This window comes from Glycine max, chromosome 19 (assembly GCF_000004515.6).
Source record: "Glycine max cultivar Williams 82 chromosome 19, Glycine_max_v4.0, whole genome shotgun sequence".
In the NCBI taxonomy this organism is placed as follows: domain Eukaryota; kingdom Viridiplantae; phylum Streptophyta; class Magnoliopsida; order Fabales; family Fabaceae; genus Glycine; species Glycine max.
The window spans coordinates 7,467,746-7,492,810 of NC_038255.2; the positions used below are offsets into that span (position 1 = coordinate 7,467,746).

The 25,065-nt window shown below is 36.8% G+C and overlaps 2 protein-coding genes across 3 annotated transcripts; both read left to right on the top strand.

Moving 5' to 3' along the window:
• Positions 1-352: 352 nt before the first annotated feature.
• LOC102661810 (two-component response regulator ARR14) lies at positions 353-10,830 on the top strand. Of its 2 annotated transcripts, XM_014771708.3 has the most exons (5): positions 353-1,618; positions 9,276-9,428; positions 9,513-9,863; positions 9,979-10,055; positions 10,279-10,830. In XM_014771708.3, the coding sequence occupies exons 2-5, from the start codon at positions 9,362-9,364 to the stop codon at positions 10,531-10,533; spliced, it is 750 nt and encodes a 249-aa protein (XP_014627194.1). In that variant the 5' UTR covers positions 353-1,618; positions 9,276-9,361; the 3' UTR covers positions 10,534-10,830. The 2 variants fall into 2 exon arrangements, with proteins under 2 accessions (XP_014627194.1, XP_040868790.1); XM_041012856.1 differs by lacking the exon at positions 353-1,618 and having other exon boundaries at positions 9,160-9,428.
• Positions 10,831-11,450: 620 nt separating this feature from the next.
• On the top strand, positions 11,451-14,758 carry LOC100305914 (unknown). Its single transcript, NM_001369221.1, has 6 exons — positions 11,451-11,533; positions 12,026-12,266; positions 13,030-13,130; positions 13,641-13,769; positions 13,853-13,941; positions 14,396-14,758. The coding sequence occupies exons 1-6, from the start codon at positions 11,489-11,491 to the stop codon at positions 14,541-14,543; spliced, it is 753 nt and encodes a 250-aa protein (NP_001356150.1). The 5' UTR covers positions 11,451-11,488; the 3' UTR covers positions 14,544-14,758.
• Positions 14,759-25,065: the final 10,307 nt, after the last annotated feature.

The window sequence follows — 25,065 nt, forward strand, 5'->3', positions numbered from 1 at the left end:
GGCCCAAGTTAAATATGTTTTTTATTTATTGTAATTTTGGTCCAAACTGTTTAGAAGGCCCATGCCTATTTTATCTTTTTGTTCAGATACACTATAAGTATTGGTTTTTGTTTTCAATAAAAAAAAACTTTTGGCATTTGATAAAATTTGGTGAGAGTTTCTCTTTGGGTTCCTTGTTGAACCAATCTCAGACTTATCAAGGTAATCTTTGTGGCGTCTACCCTGACTTATCTTCCTTCACCGAAAGTGGCGTCTACCCTTACTTATCTTCCTTCACTGGAAGTGGCGTCATCCAAATCTCCGTAGCCTGTATCAAACGTTCCACCCCGTAAGGTTCACATCAATTGGTGTTTTTGAAGTTTGTCCTGTTTGAAATTCTGATCTATTACCTCTCCTTCTTCAAGATTCCTTCAGGTATTACTTCTCAAATTGAATCTCTTTTTAAACATTGCACTTTAGGGTTGAAATAAGGACCGTAGGAAGATTTATTGGGTGTCACGGGAGAAGGAATGTGTGCCAAGGAAGTAGGTGGTTTAGTGGTGAGAGATGTGAGAAGTCTTAATTTAACTCTTTTAGAAAAATGGAAGTGGAGGGTGATGGTTGAAAAAGGGAGCTCCTGGTATAATGTTTTAGCAGGCATCTATAGGGAGAAGGGGCAGATTTCTAGGAATGAAAAGAAAGGCTTAAGTTGGCGGAAGTCGATTTGTAAGCCTGAGGTTGGGGTAGGGGTTGAGGAGTTGGTGGTTTAGTGATGCTATTGTGAGGAAATTGGGATTAATTAAGGTTTTACTTCCTAAAATTTTTTGAAATTCAGTTTTTAATCTCTAATCTTTTTTTTTTCTGTCTGGTCAAGGTCACACAAACACCAGCATTGGAATAAAGTTAAGGAATAAAAAGTTTAAGGATAGGGCCTAAAATCAAATTTAGAAAAAGTTTAAGGATGAAAAATTTAGTTAACCCAAAAAATACTGGCCAAATGATCTCCGTTAATAAAATAAAGATATTAACAACTAAAAACTATTATAAAAGGATTTTTTCTTTCTTCAGCTTCTAGCTTCTCTTGCTCCCATTCTTCCTTTTTTTTTTTCTTCTCCGCGGACAATGTTGGTGGGGGAGCCGACGACAAAAGCAATGACAAGTTCGTAGATTCAAAAATCAAATTTCCTTTTCTCTTTTTTTTTTTTTTTCTTTCTTTCCCATATTTGCTCCTTCCTCTCTTTCCACTTCTCCTTTCTGATCCCCTCCACAACTCCCAACAACCACCACACTTCCCATATACAAACATCAACAACAACCAAATCCCCTTGAACAAATTATAAAACAAATATAAGAAATCAAGAACAACGAAATCATAGAAATTGAAAAATAAAAAATTGAACAAATTTAAAACTAACTACAAAATTCATATCCGAGAGGCCCTTTTGAAGAATTATAAAATAGATATGAAAATGAAGGTAATGCAACAAAAAATCAGCGGAGAAGAAGGCCTCGTCGGAGGGTCATGGGGTAGGGTCATCGAAGCCGAAGAAGCTGGAGACGAGGGTCATGGGGTCGAGGTTGGCATTGCCAGCGACGGAGAAGAAGGCCTCAGCGGAGGGACACAGAACGTAATGGTTAGGTAAAAAACTGACATTTTGTGGCAATTTTTATCCGGCAATATCTTTATTCCCTTTGATGGTATTAACTTTAAATGAATGGAAAGACTACTTTAAACTAATTTAAAAATAATAAAGAATTAAAATAACAAAAGAGTAATGGGTTTTGTTTTGGGGTTGCTTTTTTTTTTTCCCCTGTATTCAGGTTCATAGGCTAACTTGGTACTCCTTGTACGGGAGATGCTAGGTGCACCCAGCAATATTGCTGGTGCACCCAGCAACTTTTATGAATGGACAATTTTGCCCTTTAATAAAAAATTATAAAAAGCCCCCCCCCCTCTCCGGAACTGCTCATTCCTCATTCCTTCCGCGAACTGCTTCTTCTTCTCCGCGAACTGCTTCTTCTTCTCCGGCAAGGCAAGCGCGAACGTCGTCTTCTTCTTCTCCGCGAACGAGGTTAGTCTCCCTAACTCCCCTTTGATACAACATTGTTATAGCTTGTAGCAGTGGAACCTTAGGATAGTAACTTTAGGGTAGAAAACGAGAGGAGAGGACGGTAGAAAACGAGAGGAGAGGACGCCGGAAAAAATGGGGAACAGAGGCTGACGGCGGAGTCTTCCGGAAGACCCGTTAGGGGTTCTTCCGGAAGTTCCGGAAGAACGTTTTCCGGAAAGTTTCCGGAAGAAGTGTTCTTCCGGAAGTAACCAAACGTCTTCCGAAAGAACACTTCTTCCGGAAGACTTCCGGAAAACGTCTTCCGGGAACTTTCCGGAAGAAGTGGTTCATCCGGAAGAATTCCGGAAGACGCCCACTTCCGGAAGAAGTTTCAAACTTCCGGAAGACCTTTCCGGAAGAACCCTTCTTCCGGAGTGTTTCCGGAAGAACCACTTCTTCCGGAAGTGGTTTTTTTGTTTTTTTTTTGTGTTTTTTTTTTTAAATTTTTTTTAAACAGAAATTGTTTTGTTTTTTTTAAATGAATTATTTTATTTATTTTGGTTATTTTGTTTTTTAGATTTTATGAAAAATGAAGTTTGGGTTTTTGATGTCATATTTTTTTTATAATTTAAATTGTGTATTTTTACTAAATATTAATTTGTAAATTAATTTTTTTTATAAAAGTAGTTGTGTTTGTTTTTGTTTATTGTTTTTTTTTAAATTAGTATTTTTTCTTTAAAAATGAAGTTGTCTATTTTTATAATTAAAGTTGTGTGTTTTGGAAGTTTTATAAAAATACTAATTTTTTATAATTAATTAGTTTATTTTATTATAAATGAAGTATTTTATTTACTAAAAAAATTGTGGATGTTTACTAAATAATTTTTTTTTTACATTAGTTGTTTAATTTTTTTTAAAAATTAAGTTGTGGATGTTTAGTAATGAATTATTTTTATATTAGTTGTGTTTTTTTTTTTTATAAATGAAGTTGTTTAATTTTTTTTTAAAAAAATTAAGTTGTGCATGTTTATTAATAATTTTATTTTACATTAGTTGTTTTTTTTATATAAATGAAGCATGTTTATTAATAATTTTATTTTACATTAGTTGTTTTTTTTATATAAATGAAGTTGTTTATTTTTTTTTAAAAAAAATTAAGTTGTGCATGTTTATTAATAATTTTATTTTACATTAGTTGTTTTTTTTATATAAATGAAGTTGTTTAATTTTTTTTTTTAAAATTAGGTCGTGTATGTGTGAAAATGATTTGATTTAAGTTAGTCTTATTTGTTTATAAATAAAGTTGATTTTTTATAAAGAAAATTGTGTATATTTTGACCGAAAAAAAAACGTGTTCGACATGATTTACAGATCATGGCCAGAACACGAGGTTTAGGTCGTGCCATAGGTAGATTTGTAGGCAGAGATAGAGCTGCTGGCGAGGATGCTGGCGATGTTCCCGAGAGGCGTAGGCCTACTGCCTCAGCCCGTAGGCTACGCGTTCATCAGATGACTACGGAGGGACGTGATATGGCTGAGGACGTCGCTGACATGACTGATGATGTCCCTGAGCAGCCTACGGAGGCACCTGAGATGCGTGCGGACGCACAGGGTGCTGATAGTGGTGAGGGGTCAGATGGTGATGATGCTGCAGAGGGATTCCCTGGTGGTCCACGTGACCCGTCAGTGCTCACATCATTTGCCGAGCATGTTGCACATGCCGTGTGGAGTGGACAGGTATTTTAATTTGTTAATTATTTGTCATTGTTTATTTATTTGTTTATGATTATTTTTTTTTAATAATTGTATAATTTGTACTTCAAATCAGGAACGTCCTGATTTGAAGTTAGTGTCACATGGGAGGAAGCTGACACTGATTGGGAGGCCAGTGCTGAGATTGAAGGCCTGGTGGCTGCCACAGGATTAAGTCCACTGATAGATTGTTCAGTTATTACTGGCGATCCTGGACTTATATCCGCATTTGTGGAGAGGTGGCACAGTGAGACTAGCACCTTCCACCTTCCGTAGGAGAGCTGACGATCACATTGGATGATGTGTCGTCCATTCTACATTTGCCCATCACTGGCGCCTTGCACAGTTTCCACGCTCTTTCTACGGAGGAGGCCAGATTCTTGCTCACGGAGTTGCTGGAAGTGTCTGCGGAGGAGGCCAGAGCCGAGACAGCACTCACACGTGGAGCATATGTACGATTAGGATGGGTTCGTGACATTTATGAGACCAGATGTCAGGCCCGGCGGTGGATTGTCGCAGCTCGCGCTTATCTGCTGCACCTTGTCGGTTGCACTCTTTTTGCTAATAAGAGTGCAACATACGTGCATGTGGTCCACCTTGACGCTTTCCGGGACCTCGCTCATAGTGGTGGTTACGCTTGGGGGGTTGCCGCGCTGGTTCATATGTATGACCAGTTAGATGAGGCTTGTAGGACCACCACCGACAGCTTGCGGGGTACTTGACGCTATTCAGGTAAATTTTGTGTTTATTAATATGTTAGGTTCGATTATGATTTAAACATGTTTTTATGTTATGTTAACCTCAATTATTGTGTAGTGCTGGATCTATGAGCACTTCCCTAGTGTGCATCAGTGCGTGACTGACGATACATACCAGGAGACGTCCCCACGTGCTTCCCGGTGGTTGACGTCGAAGGCGCACATGAAGGGCATCACAGGAGCACCCTACAGGGCACGTTGTGATGGTTTGACCGTCACAGATGTGTCCTGGTTGCCGTACACGGAGCATCGGGGTGTTAGGGCGTTTCAGGAGATTTCATCGTTCCAGGGTCAGCTCAGATGGGGTCCTATGATCGTCACAGTTCGACCGGAGAGGGTGGTACGCCAGTTCGGTTACATCCAGAGCATCCCTCCGCCGCCTGTTAGTGCACGATTGTCACAGATCAGATAGATGACAGGTGGATGGAGTTTGCGGATCACTTACTACCTGCGGGTCAGCCTTGTCTAGTGCCTGGGCAGGTATCTGCGGATTACATTGAGTGGTTTTTCCGCATATCTCACCCTTTCATGACACCGACCCAGGCAGCTGACCAGCAGAGGGATGCACCAGCTGCAGACCCTGAGGACTACATACAGCCGCCCAGCCCCCAGGTTCCAGTGGCATTTGACCCCCCTCCATATGTGGTAAGATTATTTGCGCGTTTAATGTTTTATGAGTTGTTGTTTATTTTGAATTTCATAATAAATGTTTTTACTGACTTTGACAGGATGATTACGAGGGATATGAGGCGATTGCACAGAGGTTGGAGCGTGTGCTCAACCTTAGGATAGTCACTGCAGGCACAGAGTTATATGACATTATGCAGGACTGCCTGACGATCGCGAGAGGGGGACCCAGTGCTGATGGGACGGTCAGGGCTCGTCAGAGACGCCGCACGGACCATTGATCATTGTATTTATTTGTTGTGTTGTAGTTGACATGAATATTTGTAATTATTACAGTTTTTGTTTAATATAGTTGACGTGTTTTGCACAGTTTATTATTTTATAATATAGTTTGTTATTCCGATTGTTTGTGGTCCTTAAGCAAGTTTACGGTTGTTTTAAATTTATTTTTAAAAAAAGGGAACCTAGAATCATGAGTTTTGTTTGTAAGAATTACATAAAAAATAAAAGTTTTTAAAATAATTAATAAATCAGGAAATAGTCCCGTTCCCCAGTTCTCATGTTTGGACGTCAAAGAATCCAAAAAAATAGTCCCGTTCCCAGTTCGTCAACTACAGTCAAAAAAGCCTTCCTATTCATAAAAAAGAATGAATTTTTCATGTTCAAGTACCATGTTTGGGATTTTTTGCGTGGGTGTGCCTGTGCCCTGAGACAATGGAGGGCGGCCATTTCTCATGTTTGGACGTCAAAGAATCCAAAAAAATAACCCTTGGTCTGAAAAGCAAAGTCTCCTCCAAAAAAGATGGACTGACTCCAATGGGATGCTGCTAGCAGTATACCTAGAAAGCTCACATGCACAAGGAAGCCCGTGCGTGCTTCTCATCACACAACCACAAGAAGAGAGATTGTTGCCGAGATAACGTAGACGGTCAATCTCAGAAGCAATCTGATTTAAAGCATCCCTCGAAACCATCCCAAGAAGCCTCTTGTATAAGGTTTTTTTATATACATGGCCAACCACATGCGTACTGGTTTCAAAGGATGCTTTAATTTCGACGTGTTGCAGCGTGATCATGTTGTTCATGGCATCCCAAACACTACATAGGTCTCCAACGCTATTTTGTAGTACTCTTTTGAGAGCCCAATGAGCTGATTCAACCCTACATTTAAAATACACAACAAACATGAAAATATACAACAATTAAATACCATTTAATATTAATCGTTACTAACAAATAAAATCAGTTGTTAATACCTGTTTGTTGTTGTGTTGCCTAGGTGCATGACCTTATTCGTCCATGCTGTAATAAATTTTTCCTTGTGGGGGATAATCCATGTGTCGTTAACATAGTCAACGAACATCGGCCAAGGCGAACAAGCAACTTGAAACTTCTGATATGACTCATGGAACTCGTATTCGGACGGACAATCAACCAAAGTACACCAGTTATCCATTACATAGTCCCACGCATTTTTTTCCCCGATTAAAGATTTGCACTTCGCCTTCACATTCTTATCGATATGAAACCTGCACAACAAATTAGTAGACTCGGGAAACACAGTTTTCACTGCATTCATCAGTGCTAGGTCTCTGTCAGTGACAATAACAAGAGGGAGGCGATCGTGTCTTAAAAATAGGCCTCGAAATCGTTCCAAAGCCCATACAATATTATTAACACGCTCAGCCTCCAGATATGCAAACCCAGCAGAGAATGTCATCGCCGTTGGTGTCACTCCAACAAAGTCAAGTAGTGGGAGTCTGTACCTGTTTGTTTTGTAGGTACTGTTTATAAAAAACACTAGATGACATGCATTGCATAACTTTACTGCATCTGGGTGACACCAAAACAGATCACGCACCACAACTTCATCCTTCAATCTATGCCAATGAATGTATTGATCACGTTCGAGAAGCTTCATCAGATGCTGCATTTCGGTATCAGCTCCTCTTATTGAAGAACGATATGCACTTCTTGCATTGTAAATTTGCTTTATCGTGGTGTAACTGTCGGCATTGTGTTCCTTCAACGTTAGCAAGATGTTTTTCGGTTTCACCATCGACTTTGTCATATCAGCAATAATTTTCTTTTCTTCCTTAGTCAATCGCCCGGCGTATGGATGTCCAACTAAGGACTTCGCCAATTCATGATTATGAATCCCACAGATCAACTTCACCATCCAACCTTCCCCTCCACGCACTGGTTTCCCACGAAGCCTGAAGGGACAACCACATTTCCTACTCCCGGTGTCTTTTCTAACGAATTCTTTATTTCTACACTTGTACGTACCACTCCTTTCACACCCAATTAACACAAATGAACTTCTTCCTCTGCTACCGGTCTCTGTGTCAGATCTCATAATCACTGCAACAAATCCATTTTCATGGGCAACTGTTCGAGCCCATTGCAAAACATCATCTCGAGTAGCGAATACCTACAACGCAACCCTAACACATTAATTTTCGTACAAACCATCAATTCAACCAATGACTCAAATTATCTATGATTACCTGAGATGTATTAAAAGCATTTGAACAATCGACATGTCGTTCATTCACTCCACATTCTTCTTGATTATCATAATCATAATCCATATCAACTTCTTGTGACATCGCAAAGTCATACCTCCATTGATCTTCGTCCATCTTAAGGACATATGCATCATACACAAGTACATTCAAATTATCATATAACCACATCCAAAAATTTACTACACCTTAAATAACAAACATATTAATAGGACATATGCATCATACACGACTATATTAAAATTATCACTATATTCTAAATTTATAACTACATTATTTACTTAAACTAAACTTATCACTATAATAAACAACTAATAAAACATTTTTGTACCATTATACATTTAAGTTACCTAAATCATTTAATATTATACCATTATACCTAATTAAATCAATAATCCACAACATATATAAACCAGAAATAAAAAAAATTATAAAACAGAAATATATATACCATTATAAAACAAAAAAAATTATAATCCACAATATATATCATTATACCTAATTAAACCAATAATTCATTATTAACTAACAGAAATATATATAAAATAGAAATTAAAAAAATTATAAAACAGAAATTAATAAATTAGTAATAATTTAACATTCCGGAAGAAGGTCTTCCGGAAGTTAAGAAGCCCAATTCCGGAAGAAGGTCTTCCGGAAATAGTTTCCGGAAGCACTTCTTCCGGAATTGGCCTTCGTAACTTCCGGAAGACCTTCATCCGGAAGTGATCATTCCGGACCTTCCTGCTTCTGTGCCTAAAATTTCTTCCGGATACATTTTTTACTGTTTTTCTTCTCTAAAAGCTAACCGGAAAACGAAATAAACGCGTACCTCCGACAAAATAGGAACAACAGCCACTAATAAAACTTCAAATACGGAACACGGGACCACCAAATCTTCAAATACTTCACTTCACGGGACCACCAACAGACTGCTGAAGGGACCACCACCGAAACAACAGCAAACGGAAGAAGAAACAAAGCAAACGGAAGAAGAAAGAAAGAAAGCGCAGTAAAACACAGCCTGAAGAAGAAAGAAAGAAAGCGCAGTAAAACACAGCCTGAAGACGTTAATTTAAAGAAATTTACACAAGGGCAAAATCGTCATTACATACGCATTAAAAAAAAAAACTAACTTCCGGAAGAAGCTTCTTCCGGAATGTTTCCGGAAGAAGCTTCTTCCGGAAGACACTGGAATTCTTCCGGAAGAAGCTTCTTCCGGAAACATTCCGGATGACGTTCTTCCGGAAATTGTCTGTGAGTATTTCCGGAAGACACAAATTATTCTTCCGGAAGAAGGTTCTTCCGAAAACTTTCCGGAAAAATTATTTCCGGAAACTTTCCGGAAGAACCTTCTTCCGGAAGAATAATTGCTGAAGGGCAGTTTCGCCACTTCACTGTTTGCTGGGTGCCCCAGCAATAATGCTGGGTGCACGTAGCAACTCCCTCCTTGTACCAGTGTTAGTGTTTATTAACAATAATCTGTTTTCTTGGCCTTGTCAAAAAAAAAAATGTTACTGTTTCTTATAGAAAGTTTTGTTTTTTATTTTTTTTTGTTGATAATTCTTTTTTATGATGCAGTTATCACATTCTCTGATGCCCCACTTGCTTTGAATTATGTACGGGAAAATAAAGGTTGCGTTGATGTGATTCTAATTGAAGTTCACATGCCAAATATGGATGGCTTTCAATTCCTTCATCGTGTGGGCAAGGAGATTAATGTTCCTGTTATCAGTATGTGACTAATTAAACTTGTTCTATAAATTAATTTTTATGTATGTTTTGGACTTGTTTTGCTTATCATAGTGCAATATGCAGTGATGTCTCATGATGATGCTACGAGTGCTCTGATGAAGGCTGTTACACATGGGGCTTCTGATTATTGGATTAAGCCTCTGCATCAAAACCAATTCAGGATTTTGAGGAAGCTTGTTGCTAGAAAACTCCGGATTGAAAATAATCCACCAAGAAAAGATAATTCTGATTTTGCTTCTTTTATTGTTGATGCAACAATGAGCGTCCCAAAAAAGAGAAGCTCCAATTCCAAAGAATTTGATTTTTATGAATCGGATGATTGTTATGCACCCCCAGCAAAGGAGCACCGTGTAGTATGGTCAGAAGAACTGCATCAAGAATTTGTCAATGCTGTGATGCAAATTGGGCTTGATAGTATGATTATTTCTTCATTTCATATGATTATTTTCTTTGTTGGTATTCCAATACATGAATATATGTCAGACATAATCGTATGCCACTTAAAATTTTCGCCTTGATTGTTTTTCAGAGGCAGAGCCAAAGAGGATTCTTGAAGTGATTAATATCCCTGGTTTGACAAAAGAGAATGTTGCTAGTCATTTGCAGGTTGGTTTCCTTATGCATTTGAAATTTAGAATAGTTCAGTATAACTTCTATAGTCAATTAATTGAAATTTGAGTGTAGCTGGTATGTAGAAGCTTTAAGCATAATTGAAATGTAGATGCCAATTAGTTTGTTTTCAATCCAAACTGAGGTACTTGCATTTTGTGGTTCTAAACATGTAATTAATGTTGTTTCTTTATTCTTGGTAATTATTTGTGATTGGCAGAAACATAGACTTTATTTGAAGAGATCTAGTGGAATGACACTGCAACAAAATGGGATGCCATTTCCTAACACAATCTCAGGGATTACAGAATCCAATATTGTTTTCAGATTGTTTAAAATGAGGTTTAGTGGAATGACACTGCATGTTTATAGAAGGGTGGTTTGTTATTCAGACTCCACCTTAGATATTGATGATTTGGTTCTAAACAGCTTCCACCAGTTTCACCTATTCAGCAATGAGATTTTCAGGATTTGACAGCTTTTGAATAAAGATTAGATGGTCTCCTGGAAAAACTTGGGGTGGAGCATGGTGATCCCTTGGTGGTGCTTACTGGTCCTCCTTTGTCTCATAGTCTAGCTCTTCAGGCGGATATGATGGGAATTCATTTCCTAGACTAGTTTGTAGTTTCTGTCTTGTTTTTTTCCCCCTCTTTTCTTCTTGTAACAAAAGCAAATATGGAAAGGATACTAGCTAGTAGCCATTGTTGATAAATGATATATTAAATTGTTTTGACAGCTTCAGTGTTTTGTGAATGCAATGTATATTAATGATAAAGGGATCATTCAATTTCAGTGTTGGAAATTACAAGAAACCAGACGTATATTCATTTAGGCTAAATTTTAATTTTAGTCTCCATATATTTTTGAATCTGCGATTTTAGTATTCTTATGATGACATGGCGCGCATCTGTTGTAAAGCAATAGATAATTAATTTAAAAAAAAAAGAATTATAAAATTATGCATATTTTAGAAAGGGAAAAAAATAGTAATTGGCTCTTCCAAATAAACAGATAAATGGTAAAGTGATGACCCACTAAACTAAGATAACTTTTGTTCCATTGGTCAACTCTAGGAAACGTAACCATCTTAATAAAGAACTGAATTGTAAGACCCACAAAGAAGTGTAAGTGTGTAACAGACAAAAGATGATGCAAGTGGTGAGTGTAGATGTTGTCCTTTTATTTAGCAAACTATTTGGTGTTACGTGCCTTTACCTGTCTTCCATACAACTCTAACTCTTTCCAATTAGTGGGCACTTACTCTTTTGTCTCCTTTTTTTCCGGGTCTGTCTGTTCTTCTACTTTGTTTCTCATCAAGTGGAAAGTCATGTCACGTTTATCTGTTGTGCATTTCATTATATTATATATTAAGTAGCCATTGTTGCTGAATGTAAGTAATATTGAGTGTCCTCCTTGGTTTTGCTTCAATTATGGCTTTCTCTTCTTTCTTTTCCCATTCTCCATTGGCATTGAAGGTACAGTTTCCATGTCTAATTGATATGCTCCCAGTGCTTCTTTTTTCATTTGAATCATGAGTTGAATGAATATGATATTACTAATGAAAATGGCACTAGTGTATCTTTTCATATTGGAGATTGATGTTTACCATTCTATGGATGGATTTATATGCTAAGGGACAAGTTGGTACTACAAAGGAGTTATATATGTCAAAAAGTTGGTTCTTTGTGTGTCATAAAACCCATAGATTCATGCAATTGTCTTGCACACATAAAACTATCATTTTTTTTCACTTCTTGCTATGAAACTTTGCATTTGGTCTGAGATAATAGAAAGAATGAGTTTGTTCATGTGATCCTTGCATATTGAACTGGGTTGATATGTTATTTATATAATCATCTGCACAACCTGGTTATTTTAAACAAATCAGATGGACCAAGTACTTTATTTATTCAGATTGATTGTGGGTTCAAGAAGGTTGCTTACAATTGAGGTTCTATTTCTTATAGATTGATCGCTTGGGGCAGACTATAAAACCTTGTGGTACAGTTGAGAAGGGGCAAAAGTTTTCTTTCCCTATCAGAAGTAATGGTGGTGAGCTTGAACTTTGTTACCAGAGTCAACTTAATCAGAGAAGTAGAGTCAACCTAATCAGAGATTGGAGTTTCATAGGAGGATCAAGAATTGTTGTTAAACCAAATTTCGTGAGATTGGTTCCTTTTCGAAAAGCCAGTCGTGTCTATGCTTCATGTAATCCTTTTTTGTGCCACATTTACTAAATTTGAAACTCGTTTTTACTATACCAAGAATAGTAAGTCTGGAACCGGTCCAAATTAATTTAAGCACTCTAACAAGGTTATGTTTTAAGCATTTTTGGTTTTGCACAAAGATGGTATTATCACATGTCACCTAGTTTTTTAGCTAGAAGCTGGAGGTTCTGTTATAGGTCTCTGTTCTTTAAATTAAATTAAACTTGAAGTTACCGAATAGAGGAATTGAGATATGGGAATGCATTTAAAAAGTTAGCTTGCCTCTTGTGGTGGGATCTCCTTAACCTAAATTATTATTGCACACTCAAAGCAATGTCAACTGTGTATTACCATATTAATTGACCTTTTTACTTTAAATAAAGTACATATTGGAAGAGGTGCATGTTACACCTGATAAAATTTTGTAAATGATTCTGCAAGGATGGAAATCTTCTTTTTGTTTTCTTTTCATTATTCTCTCATTACGCACAGGGGAATTGATTGAAGGGGCTAAATTACTTAAAATCATTCTGGTTGAGTGTACAAAAGTTTTTTTCCATGGTTTAATTTTTTTCTATTTTCATGCATAGTATAATATGGATGAATGTGTCTATTATTCTATAAGACAAACAGTGTCATTCAATTATCATAAACTCTTTTGGTCTCATTTATACTATCTGAATTAATCTCATTGAACATTCCCGTTTTTGGTATAACTGGTGGTGACTATTTCCTATATTAATTTTTCTACCATCATGTTGTAGGGTTGTCAGGATCACAACTTGCTAGCAGCGCCTTTACACTGGGAACAACAGCAGTGCTACCATTTTACACACTCATGGTTCTAGCTCCAAATTCTGAGCTAGTATGTTTCTTTCTATATTTGGAAAGCATCTTCAATTTGTTAGCTCTTGAGAATACTATAATTACCTTTTTATCACAAATATATGTAACATGCATGAAAATATTTAGGACAAATTACACTGACACTCTGTGGTTTTTGAAATTTCCAACATCACCCTTTCCCTGTTACCGCCTACAATAACCGGCCTTAATTGTTTGAAACACATTACACCATGTACTCTTGTTATATGGTGTATCTTTATAAGAGAGTTACTACAGGTGTTAAAAAAGTAAGGATATCATGTGAATTTTCAATAAATCACACGGGATGTCAATGGAATTTGTCCAAATATTTATGTTATTTGCTGATATGCATATACGCTCTCTTTTTCTCCTTTCCTCTGTATATATTTGTTCTACAGTACCAAATTATATGTTGGGTGTGTTCTGATATTCTTCTTGCTCATTTGTTTTGATTTCTGTAATTCATGAGACGTGCCTTATTCATTTTTCCTGAAATTCAAAAATGCAGACTAGGAAGTCTATGGAAAGTAGTGTACCATATGTAGTGCTTGGCATTCTATATGCATATTTGTTGTACCACTCTTGGACCCCTGAGACAGTTGGACTTATTTTTGCAAGTAAATACTTGCTACCAGAGGTGTGTATTCATCAATAAAGTTATATTTCCCTTTCCAAAACAGTTATATATTACTGTGTTACCTTCTTTTATACTCGGTGCAGCTGACTAGTATAGGGAAAATGTTCTCCAGTGAGATGACTTTAGCATCAGCTTGGATTCACCTTTTGGTTATGGATCTCTTTGCTGCAAGGTTCTGCATCATTACTTTTCTTTTAAATTGAGTATGTTTTCAGTGCTTGTAAATATAATTGAAATTGATTTTAGTCCTCCAAAATTTATGTATTTTGGTCTTTAATTTTGAAATGTTTTAAATTGGTCCCATCATCATTTAGTAGTGATGTGACATACATCTAGACATAGACATGTAGTGTTAATGACCACTTTGTCGTAATGTGATGTGGCATGTCTAATGTCTGGTACATTCCAGGTTGTTAATAAGGGGTGATAGGGAGATTCTTAAAACTTCAACAATATATAAAGACTAAAACCAACAAAAAAAAAACAATTTGAAGGACTAAAACCAAAATTAGCCATTTTTGCAGTGAAAAACCTCTTTTATTTTCTTCTGCAGTTTCCTCCTTAATATTTCTACATTGTTTTATCATTCCTTAGTTATTTTTCTAATAACATGTATCTGTATGCAGGCATGTTTTTCTTGATGGATTAGAGAATCAGATAGAGACTCGGCATTCAGTTTCTCTGTGCTTGTTCTTTTGCCCTATTGGGGTTCTTAGTCATGCCATCACCAAAGAAATGACTAAAAGTGCCAGAAAAAACAAGCACAGCTTATAGAGGGCACCTACTTGCTTTCCCACATAACCAAAAAAGAAATTTAATTGAAGTTTAAGAGTTTCAGAAATTCATGTTCAAGTTTTTAAATTAAGTTACTTGTAATTTTGTTTGGAATTGTTTTCCCCTCAATCAAAATACTATTAGTATTTTGTTCCATCTCAAGTGTATAAATTATTTTGACTTGATGTTCATTACATTTTTACTTCAATTGCAAAGAAAGCTTTCCATTTTCATCCAACCTTCTTGACAATGAAACATGTTTTGTCAAGTTGCTGCACCAGGATCCTCAGGGGCATTATATTTGTCTAGAGGTTATACTAAACATGAGAAGTTGATAAGGTATATGCAACCAAACATCTTATTGTCAAGCATCTTGTTTCAAGTCATAAGTTTATTTGTTCTTCGAATTAACAAAAGTTACAAAACTGCTAAGAAAATCGACTGAAAAGCATTTTTGTCTAATAAAGAGTTAACATTTAATGTGCTTGTCCTCAGGAAAAAAATTGATCTGGGGACTGTGATAATAACAAATCATTGACGTTTGACTTGTGTCTCCAAAATTTTGTTAAGCCTAGTTGTTAAGCATGTTAATATTGTGCAATTGAAATAGGAATAAAGTTGAAAATGTAGAGTTAATTTGTTTTTTTGGTAGACATATGTAGTGTGCCTTTGTTTCCAACCTAAAGAGATGAGATAAAAATGAAGATTAAGGTTGACTCAGCTAGTTGCATTGTGTTAGCTAGGCACTAGCCTTTGTCTAGTCTTGTATCAGCGTGCTTACTGATGTAGCTCCATGTGGAGCTTGTAGGCCTTGGATCTTCTTCATCAATGGAGTCTTTTGCTTCTTGAATTTTAATGGCAGCAGAATGGAGAAGAAGAAGAGTTGAGAGGAGACGCCACTTCAAGGAGAAAATGAGTCAAGAAGAAGCTCACCACCATAGGAAGCTATGGATAAGAGTTTGAAGGTAGGAGAAGATGAGTGGAGGGAGAAGGAGAGAAGAAGCACGAAATTTTGTGCCTCAACAGAGGTCTGAACTTTGAAGTGTAATTCTCAAATGATCAAAGTTGAAAAAATGCACACACATGACCTTTATTTATAGCCTAAGTGTCACACGAAATTGGAGGAAAATTTCAATTTCTATTCAAATTTCACTTGAATTTGAAATTGAATTTGTGGAGCCAAATTTTGGAGCCAAAAATTCACTAATTATGATTAGTGAATTTCAGTTATGGTTCAGCCCACCAATCCAAGATCAAGTCCAAGATTCTCCACTAAATGTGCTTAGGTGTCATGAGGCATGTAAAGCATGAAGGACATACACAAAGTGTGACTATATGATGTGACAATGGGGTGTAGCAAGAAAATGCTCACCTCCACCTCTAAAATTTAATTGGATTGGGCTTCTCCTAATTCAGTTAAATTTATTTTCCAACACACACATAAAATATTCACTTAATACATGTGAAATTATAAAACTACCCCTAATACAAAAAGTAGTCTAGGTGTCGTAAAATACAAAAGCTGAAAAATCCTACATTCCTAGGGTATCCTACCTACATTATGAAGCCCTAAATACAAGGACAAAAAAATAATGAAATCCTAATCTAATATGTATAAAGATAAGTGGACCCAACCTTGGCTCATCGGCTCAAAAATTTATCCTGAGGTTCATGAGAACCATAGGGCCTTCTTCAGCGGCTCTAGCACAATCCTCTTGGAGCCTCTTGCTCATGGCTCTTGTAACTGATCCATTCCTGGGGAGGATTGCATCATCCCCTCCCCCTTGAAGAGGATTTGACCTCAAATCTGTTGGTTCCTCCTCCTCAATATCAGCTCCACCTGCAAAAGGAATTAAATCAAAAATATTAAAAGTGGTGCTGACTCCACACTCTTCTGGGAGGTCCAACCTATAGGCATTGTTATTGATCCTCTCCAAGACCTAAAAAGGTCCATCCCCTCTAGGGCTAAGCTTGGATTTCCTTTTAGTAGGGAATTTATCCTTCCTAAGATGGAGCCAAACCTAGTCCCCCTCATTAAGAACTAGCTCTTTTCTTCCTCTATTGCCTTTAGTTGATTACACCTTTGTTTGGTTCTCTATTTGATTCTTAACCCTCTCATGCAACTTCTTTACAAACTCTAACCTAGATTCCCCTTCTTTATGTATAAAAGAAGTGTCAAGTGGGAGTGGAATGAGGTCTAAGGGTGTTAAGGGATTGAATCCATAGACAACCTCGAAAGGGGATTGCTTGGTGGTTCTATGAACCCCCCTGTTGTAGGAAAATTCTACATGAGGAAGATACTCATCCCAAGACTTATGGTTGCCTTTCAGAAGAGCCCTTAAAAGGGTGGATAAAGACCTATTCACTACCTCTATTTGCCCATCAGTTTGTGGATGACAACTGGTAGGGAAAAGAAGCTTAGTTCCTAGCATAGCCCATAAGGTTTTCCAGAAGTGGCTAAGGAACTTAGCATCTCTATCTGACACAATGGTCCTAGGCAAACCATGGAGTCTCACAACTTACTTGAAAAAGAGTTTTGAGATGTGGGAAGCATCATCTACCTTTGTGGCATGGTATAAAGCGTGTCATCTTGCTAAACCTATCCACCACCACAAAGATAGAGTCTACAACTCTTTGGGTTCTAGGAAGCCCAAGGACAAAGTTCATACTAATGTATACCAAAGGTGCAGATGGGATGAGTAAGGGTGTGTATAGCCCATGAGGCATCACCCTAGACTAGGCTTGTAAACAAGCCACACACCTAGTGTAATGCTTATGGACATCTTTCTTCATATGGGGCCAATAAAACTTTTCTTTGAGTACGACAAGGGTCTTGTCTATCCCAAAGTGGCCCATGAGTCCACCCTCATGGCTCTCTTTCATAAGTAATTTCCTTATGGATCCTTGGGGTATGCAAAGCTTTCCCTCTTTGAACAAATACCCCTCAGCCAAATAAAATCCATCTTGGACCTTTTTCCCATAACTCTCATAAATAGGAGAGAAATGTTCATCTAAAGCATACAAGTCCCTAATGTTATCAAATCCTAAAATTTGAGCTCCTAGGGAGCAAAACAATGTGTGTCTCCTAGAGAGGGCATCAACTACCACATTTGTTTTTCCCTTTTTGTATTTGATAACATATGAATGTAGAAACAAAGCTTCATGGTGAATCAAAGTGATTCAAAGGTGTTTTGATGATAACAATGATGATAACAAAAGATGATGACAAAGGTGATGACAAAAAGCTCAAAGATCAATCAAAGAACAACTCAAGTGAATCAAGAACAATTCAAGAGTTCAAGATAAGAATCAAGAAGAATTCAAGACTCAAGAAGAAAGTCTAGAGACAAGAATCAAGATTCAAAGGTTCAAGATCTCAAGAATCAAGATCAAGATTCAAGACTCAAGATTCAAGGATGAAGAGAAGACTGAATCAAGATAAGTATTAAAAAGTTTTTCAAAACTTTGAATAGCACATGAGTTTTTGACAAAACCTTTTACCAAAGAGTTTTTACTCTTTGGTAATCGATTACCAGATTGTTGTAATCGATTACCAGTAGCAAAATTGTTTTGAAAAAGTTTTCAAATTGAATTTACAACATTCCAATTATTTTCAAAAAGCTGTAATCGATTACAATGTTTTGGTAATCGATTACCAGTGCCTTTGAATGTTGAAATTCAAATTCAAATGTGAAGAGTCACATCCTTTCATACAAAAGCTTTGTGTAATCGATTACACTAATTTGGTAATCGATTACCAGTGACTGTTTTTGATAAATCAAAAGATGTAACTCTTCAAAAAGGTTTTGACTTTTTCAAATTGGTTTTAAGTTTTTTCTAAAAGTTATAACTCTTCTAAATGGTCTTCTTGACCAGACATGAAGAGTCTATAAAAGCAAGGCTTTGTTTTGCATTTTAAATTCAATTCATTCCTTCACACTTTACTTTTCCAATCAATCCTTTACAAGCCTTGAATCTCTTTGAACTTCTTCTTCTTCTTTGTACCAAAAGCTTTCTGAAGTTTTCTGGTTTTCCAATCCTTGAAAACTTGTGTTATTCATCTTTTCATTCTCTTCTCCCTTTGCCAAAAAGAATTCGCCAAGGACTAACCGCTTGAATTCTTTTTGTGTCTCTCTTCTCCCTTTTCCAAAAGAACAAAGGACTAACCGCCTGAATTCTTTTGTGTCTCCCTTCTCCCTTGTCAAAGAATTCAAAACGATATAGTCTGAGAATTCTTTTGATTCTTCCCTTTCCCTAATACAAAAGTGTTCAAAGGACTAACCGCCTGAGAATTCTTTTGTATCCCTATTCACAAAGTAGCAAAGGTTTAACCGCCTGAGATCTTTGTCTTAACACATTGGAGGGTACATCCTTTGTGGTACAATTAGAGGGTACATCAACTTGGGTTTGACTGAGAACAAGAGAGGGTACATCTCTTGTGGATCAATTCTAGTGGAGGGTACATCCACTAGGTTCAAAGAGAACAAGGGAGGGTACATCCCTTGTGGATCTTTGCTTGTAAATGGATTTTTACAAAGTTGAAAGAAATCTCAAGGACCACAGGTCGCTTGGGGACTGGATGTAGGCACGGGTTGTTGCCGAACCAGTATAAAAACTCTTGTGTGTTTGTTTCCTTCTTCCCTACTCTTTTACTTTCCGCTGTGCATTTAATTTCCGCTTTTACTTTCTGTTAAGTTTCTCTTTTACTCCTCATTCTCTTAACAATTTAGTAAAAGCCTTAGAAGAGTAATTTTTTAATTAGTAAAGGTTTAGGAATAATTAATTCAACCCCCCTTCTTAATTATTCTGAGGCCACTCGATCCAACAATGGAAATTGCTCTAGGTACTCTACCCATTTTGCATGCATTTTGTTTAACTTGCTTTGCCCTCTAATATACTTAAGTGATTGATGATCACTATGAATGACAAATTCCTTGGAAACAAGGTAATGTTCCCAAGTTTGGAGGGCTTTTATTAAGGCATAAAACTCTTTATCATAGGTGGAGTAGTTGAGGGTGGCACCATGAAGTTTTTCACTAAAATAAGCAATAGGGTGTCCACCTTGTAACAATATAGCTCCAACTCCCACTCTAGAGACATTACATTTTAGCTCAAAAGTTTTAGAAAAGTCAGGAAGAGCTAGAACAGGTGCCTTAGTAAGTTTTTCTTTGAGCAAAGCAAATGTTTGCTCTTGTTTTTTTACCCCAGGTAAATGCCACATTCTTCTTCACCAGCTCATTGAGAGGTGAGGCAATTGTAGAAAAATTAGGAACGAATCTTCTATAGAAGCTTGCTAACCCATGGAAGCTCCTAATATCTCCCACACTTTTTGGGGTGAGCCATTCTTGGATGGCCTTGATTTTCTCAGGGTCCACTTGGACCCCATTTTTACCAACTACAAACCCTAAGAAAACTATATTATCTACACAAAAGGTACACTTCTCTATATTTGCAAAGAAGGTGTTTTTCCTAAGGACTGAAAGAACTTGCCTGAGATGTCTTAAGTGATCATCTAGGCTCCTACTATACACTAAAATATCATCAAAATAAACAACTACAAATCTACCTACGAAATCCCTTAAGACATGATGCATAAGCCTCATAAAGGTGTTTGGTGCATTAGTGAGCCCAAAAGGCATCACTAGCCATTCATACAAACCAAACTTGGTCTTGAAAGCGGTTTTCCACTCATCACCCTCTTTCATCCTAATTTGGTGATAATCACTTTTAAGATCAATTTTTGAAAAGATGTTGGCACCATGCAACTCATCAAGCAAATCATCAAGTCTAGGAATGGGGTGCCTATACTTTATAGTAATGTTGTTGATGGCCCTGCAGTCTGTACACATCCACATACCATCCTTTTTGGGCACCAAAAACACTGGCACAGCATAAGGGCTTAGGCTCTCTTGGACCCAACCCTTCTCCAACAATTCTTTACCCTAAGACTCTATCTCCTTAGTCTCTTGAGGGTTAGTCCTATAGGCTGGCCTATTAGGAAGACTTGCTCTTGGGACTAAATCTATTTGGTGTTCTATTCCCCTTAAAGGAGGTAGCCCAAGGGGTATCTCTTTGGGAAATATATCACCAAATTCATGTAAAAGTTCTTGGACCTTTGGGGGTAACGTCTCAAATGTAGGAATTGTGGCAGTGCTAAGGGATGTTTCCCTTGATAGGAGAAGGTAGAAAGATTGTTTAAGAAGGAGTGCTCTTTTAATATCACCTTTTGTTGCAAAATGATTTTCCTTCTTAACAACCTTCTTGGAGGAATCTTTTTCCTCTTTTTTCTTCCCCTTGGCCTTTGAAGACAAGGCCTTACTATCCTTCTTTTTCTTTTGTTTTTCTAGTTTTTCTTCCTCATCCCTCTTATCTTTCATAGTTAGTTGATCTTTGGCCACCTGTGAAGGTGTTTGAGGATGCAACACAAATTTAGTGCCAAGATGGGTGAGGGTAATCTCATTAGTTAGGCCATTGTAAATGATCTTCCTATCAAACTGCCATGGCCTTCCTAAAAGAATATGTCCTGCCTCCATGGGAACTATATCACAATTAACTTCATCCTTATATGTCTCAATGGAGAAAGGTACCTTCACTTCTTGGTTAACTATCATTTCCCCTTGCTCATTGAGCCATTGAATTTTATAAGGTTTTGGGTGGGGAATGATAGTGAGGTTCAACTTGGAAACTAATCTTGTGCTACAGCAATTGCAACAAGATCCACTATCCACAATGAGAGAACAAGTTTTATCTAAAATTTTGCATCTTGTATGAAAGATGTTCTCTCTTTGGGATTGAGATAGATCAAAAGATTGACCTCCAAGGAGCCTTCTAACCATTAGGAGGTCACCTTCTTGATGGGGGTAGACTTCCTCACTAGACTCTTCACCCCTTACTTCATCTTCACTTCCACTAGAGGAAGGGGAAGAAGTAATCTCCTCTTGACTACTATAAATGTCTTGACCCCTCATAATCATGGTTTTCTTTGTGGGGCATTGAGAGGCAATATGACCTCTCCCAAGACATTTGAAGCATTTAATGTTGCTAGTCCTTTCTTGGGAACTAGTCTTACGGGTGGATTTCTCTATAGTCTTACCCTTATCTTCCTTGGGTTTTGAAGGTGCAGGTGCATCCCCCAAAATTCCTTGGGCTTGGTCCTTCCTTGGATAAGAGTGAAAGCCATAAGATTTTGAAGGATTTCTTTTAAGTTGTTGCTCCACTCTTATACAAAGTTGGACTAGCTCATCTAAGTCCCTATATGGAAGGAGTTCAACTTTGTCCCTCACTTCCATATTAAGCCCACTAAGGAACCTAGCTATGCTTGTTCTTTCCTCCTCCCTAAGTCTAGCTCTTAAAAGGAGTAGTTCCATTTGTTTTCTATATTCTTCAACACTTATAATCCCTTGTCTAAGCCTTTGGAGCTTGTCCATAAGCTCCCTTTCATAGTAGGAGGGAATATGCCTCTTCCTAAGGGCACTCTTAAGATCATTCCAATACTTTACTGGAGGATCCCCATGAATCTTTCGTTCCCTAACAAGGGAAGTCCACCAATAGAGGGCATACCCTTGAAAGCTAAGGGTAGCCAATGAAACTTTTCTCTCTTCGCTAATATGATGACAAGCAAAGAGTTGTTCAACCTTCATTTCCCAATCTAAGTAGGCCTCAACATTATCTTTTCCATGGAAATATGGGAGACTAATGTTAACCTCTTGAGGCCTTCTATCCTTTTCTCTTCTTTGGGAATGATGTTTAGTATGTGAACTATGGCGTCCTCTATAATAGTCGCTAAGTTCTTCACTTAAACTCTTTCAAGAGTCATGACTACTGTAGGAGACATGTTTTTCTCTTTTCATTTCTTTCATTATTTTTCTTCTTTCCTCCTCTCTTATTTTCTCTCTTTCATCTTGACTTATTTCTTCCACTCTTTTTTTCCCCTTTTCTTTTCTCTCTTGTTTTTCTTTCCAGAAATTAAGGGATCTCAACTCATCTAATATCTTATACAAGGGGTCCTTAGGAGTAGAACCCTCACCATTAATACTAGATGAAGAATGAAGACTCATGTTGGTTCCTAAGTTGTGATTCTTTCTTGTTGGGGGTTTGAAAATAAAAGGTAAAAGAAACTATGGTTGAAACTAGCCAAAATAAACACTAAAAGAGGTGTGAAAGATAAGGTAAAAACTAATTGGTAAAAGGCAAGCTATCTAGGCGGTTTGACAATGGAAGGTAAATGAAATAAGCTATGAAAGTAAGCAAGAAATGTAAACGAGTCAGATCCTAAGAGTGTTTGGATGACCTCATTTAAGGTTCCCAACAAAACACTCACTATCCTAAGGAAAAATTGCCTAAAATTATTACATACAAATGGAAGTAGGGTGACCTATTGGAGGCTCCTAACTTACTTCTAATGAAAGGCCATTTTGTTACAAAATTTGAAAGCAAAGCAAGTTGCCAATTACAATATTACAAAAACAAAAAAAAAGTCTTCAGTTTTGGTGGCTATTCTCTTTGTGGTGTTTCACTCAATTTGGAGTGCTTCTGATTCCAATAGCTTTTAAGGTGGTTGACCCCTTGCTTCTTTACTCAAATTCTTCAAGGGATGACACCAATCCTCCTATCCATTTCCCTATATGGCAACTCACAAACAAGGAAACAAAGAGACAAGCAATAACCAAAGACCAAAAAATGAAATGAAAGATAAACCAATAGAGTTTTAACAAGAAAATTTTTCAAGGATTATTCAACAATTAAAGCAATGAAAAGCACATAAAAGCAAGCTAGGACTCAAAGAGAAACCTAAGATGGCTCTAGAGTAGAGTAAAAAAAACTAAAAAAAATAAGACTCAAGAAACCTCTAGTTTTGGCACTTGTTTTCACACTAATTTTCAATTGAAATTTGAGAACTAAGATTGATATAAAATAAGCACCAATTATAGAACAAATTTCGAGCCAAAACAACAAGCACACTTCCCTTTCACTTTGTTTCATGGACATTGATTTTTCTACCAACTTTTGTGATTTTTATTATTTTTTCCTTTAATCCAAATACCTTGGTTTTTTTTTCTAATTTTGGTCTAGATGTCTAGAAAATTCAGTAAATATTTCAGCTCAAAAATCATAGTTACCAATTCCCAGTAATTTATACAAGTTCGTATGTTCAAGCTGCTAGCTCCAGCGATTTCAACCTAGAAATCAAGAGTAGTGTTTATGTTGCTTAAGGCTTGGATAGTTACAATTTGTGTTTGCTTATGCTCAATTATCTTGAATAGCACAATTCAAGAGAGCTTAAGACTTATTTTGATTCACAAATCCAACCACAAGTCAACTTCATCATAGGCATCATGTAGGAAACTTAGAAAACAAAAAAAAGTTCAACAACAAGATTACTTCTAGCAATTGATTTAGAACATGTTATGAACTAAATAACATGCATGAGTTAGACTCAAAATTCAAGAGATAGGCTAAGAATGACAAGAATACATGAACAAATGTATCTAGAATTCAATCAACAAAAGAAAAATTCAAAACAAACTTAGAACATAATGTGACAATTATTATGACTAAACATGACTCTAATATAACATGGATTAAGTGATTTACACTTAGATTTGTGCGTTTTTTTTTCTAATCAATATTTTGGAAGAAAATTTAGATCTAAAGGTTCAGCACAAGAAGATTATGACTGAAACATGATAGAACCTAAAATCAACACAAAAACATGATTCAATAGTAGATATATAAAATTTGAACCATAGAAATGAAAGAACAAGTGTAGATCCAATATTTAATCGGTTTATTTTTTTTAATCTACTCTAAACAACACCAAACCACAAGACAATGGAGGATATACATGGAGAATAAGATGAAGAACAAGGAAATAAGTGAATTGACCGAACAAAAAGATAGAGGAAGCAAAAGAACATCACCTAGATGAAGACGCTCTTGATACCACATGATGTAGCTCCATGTGGAGCTTGTAGGCCTTGGATCTTCTTCATCAATGGAGTCCTTTGCTTCTTGAATTTTAATGGCAGCGGAATGGAGAAGAAGAAGAGTTGAGAGGAGACGCCACTTCAAGGAGAAGATGAGTCAAGAAGAAGCTCACCAACATAGGAAGCTATGGATAAGAGTTTGAAGGTAGGAGAAGGTGAGTGAAGGGAAAAGGAGGGAAGGAGCACGAAATTTTGTGCCTCAAAAGAGGTCTGAACTTTAAAGTATAATTCTCAAATGATCAAAATTGAAAAAATACACACACATGACCTCTATTTATAGCCTAAGTGTTACACAAAATTGGAGGAAATTTTGAATTTCTATTCAAATTTCACTTGAATTTGTGGAGTCAAATTTTGGAGCAAAAAATTCACTAATTATGATTAGTGAATTTCAATTATGGTTCAGCCCACCAATCCTAGATCAAGTCGAAGATTCTCCACTAAGTGTGCTTAGGTGTCATGCAACATGTAAAGCATGAAGGACATACACAAAGTGTAACTATATGATGTGACAATGAAGTGTAACAAACAAACGC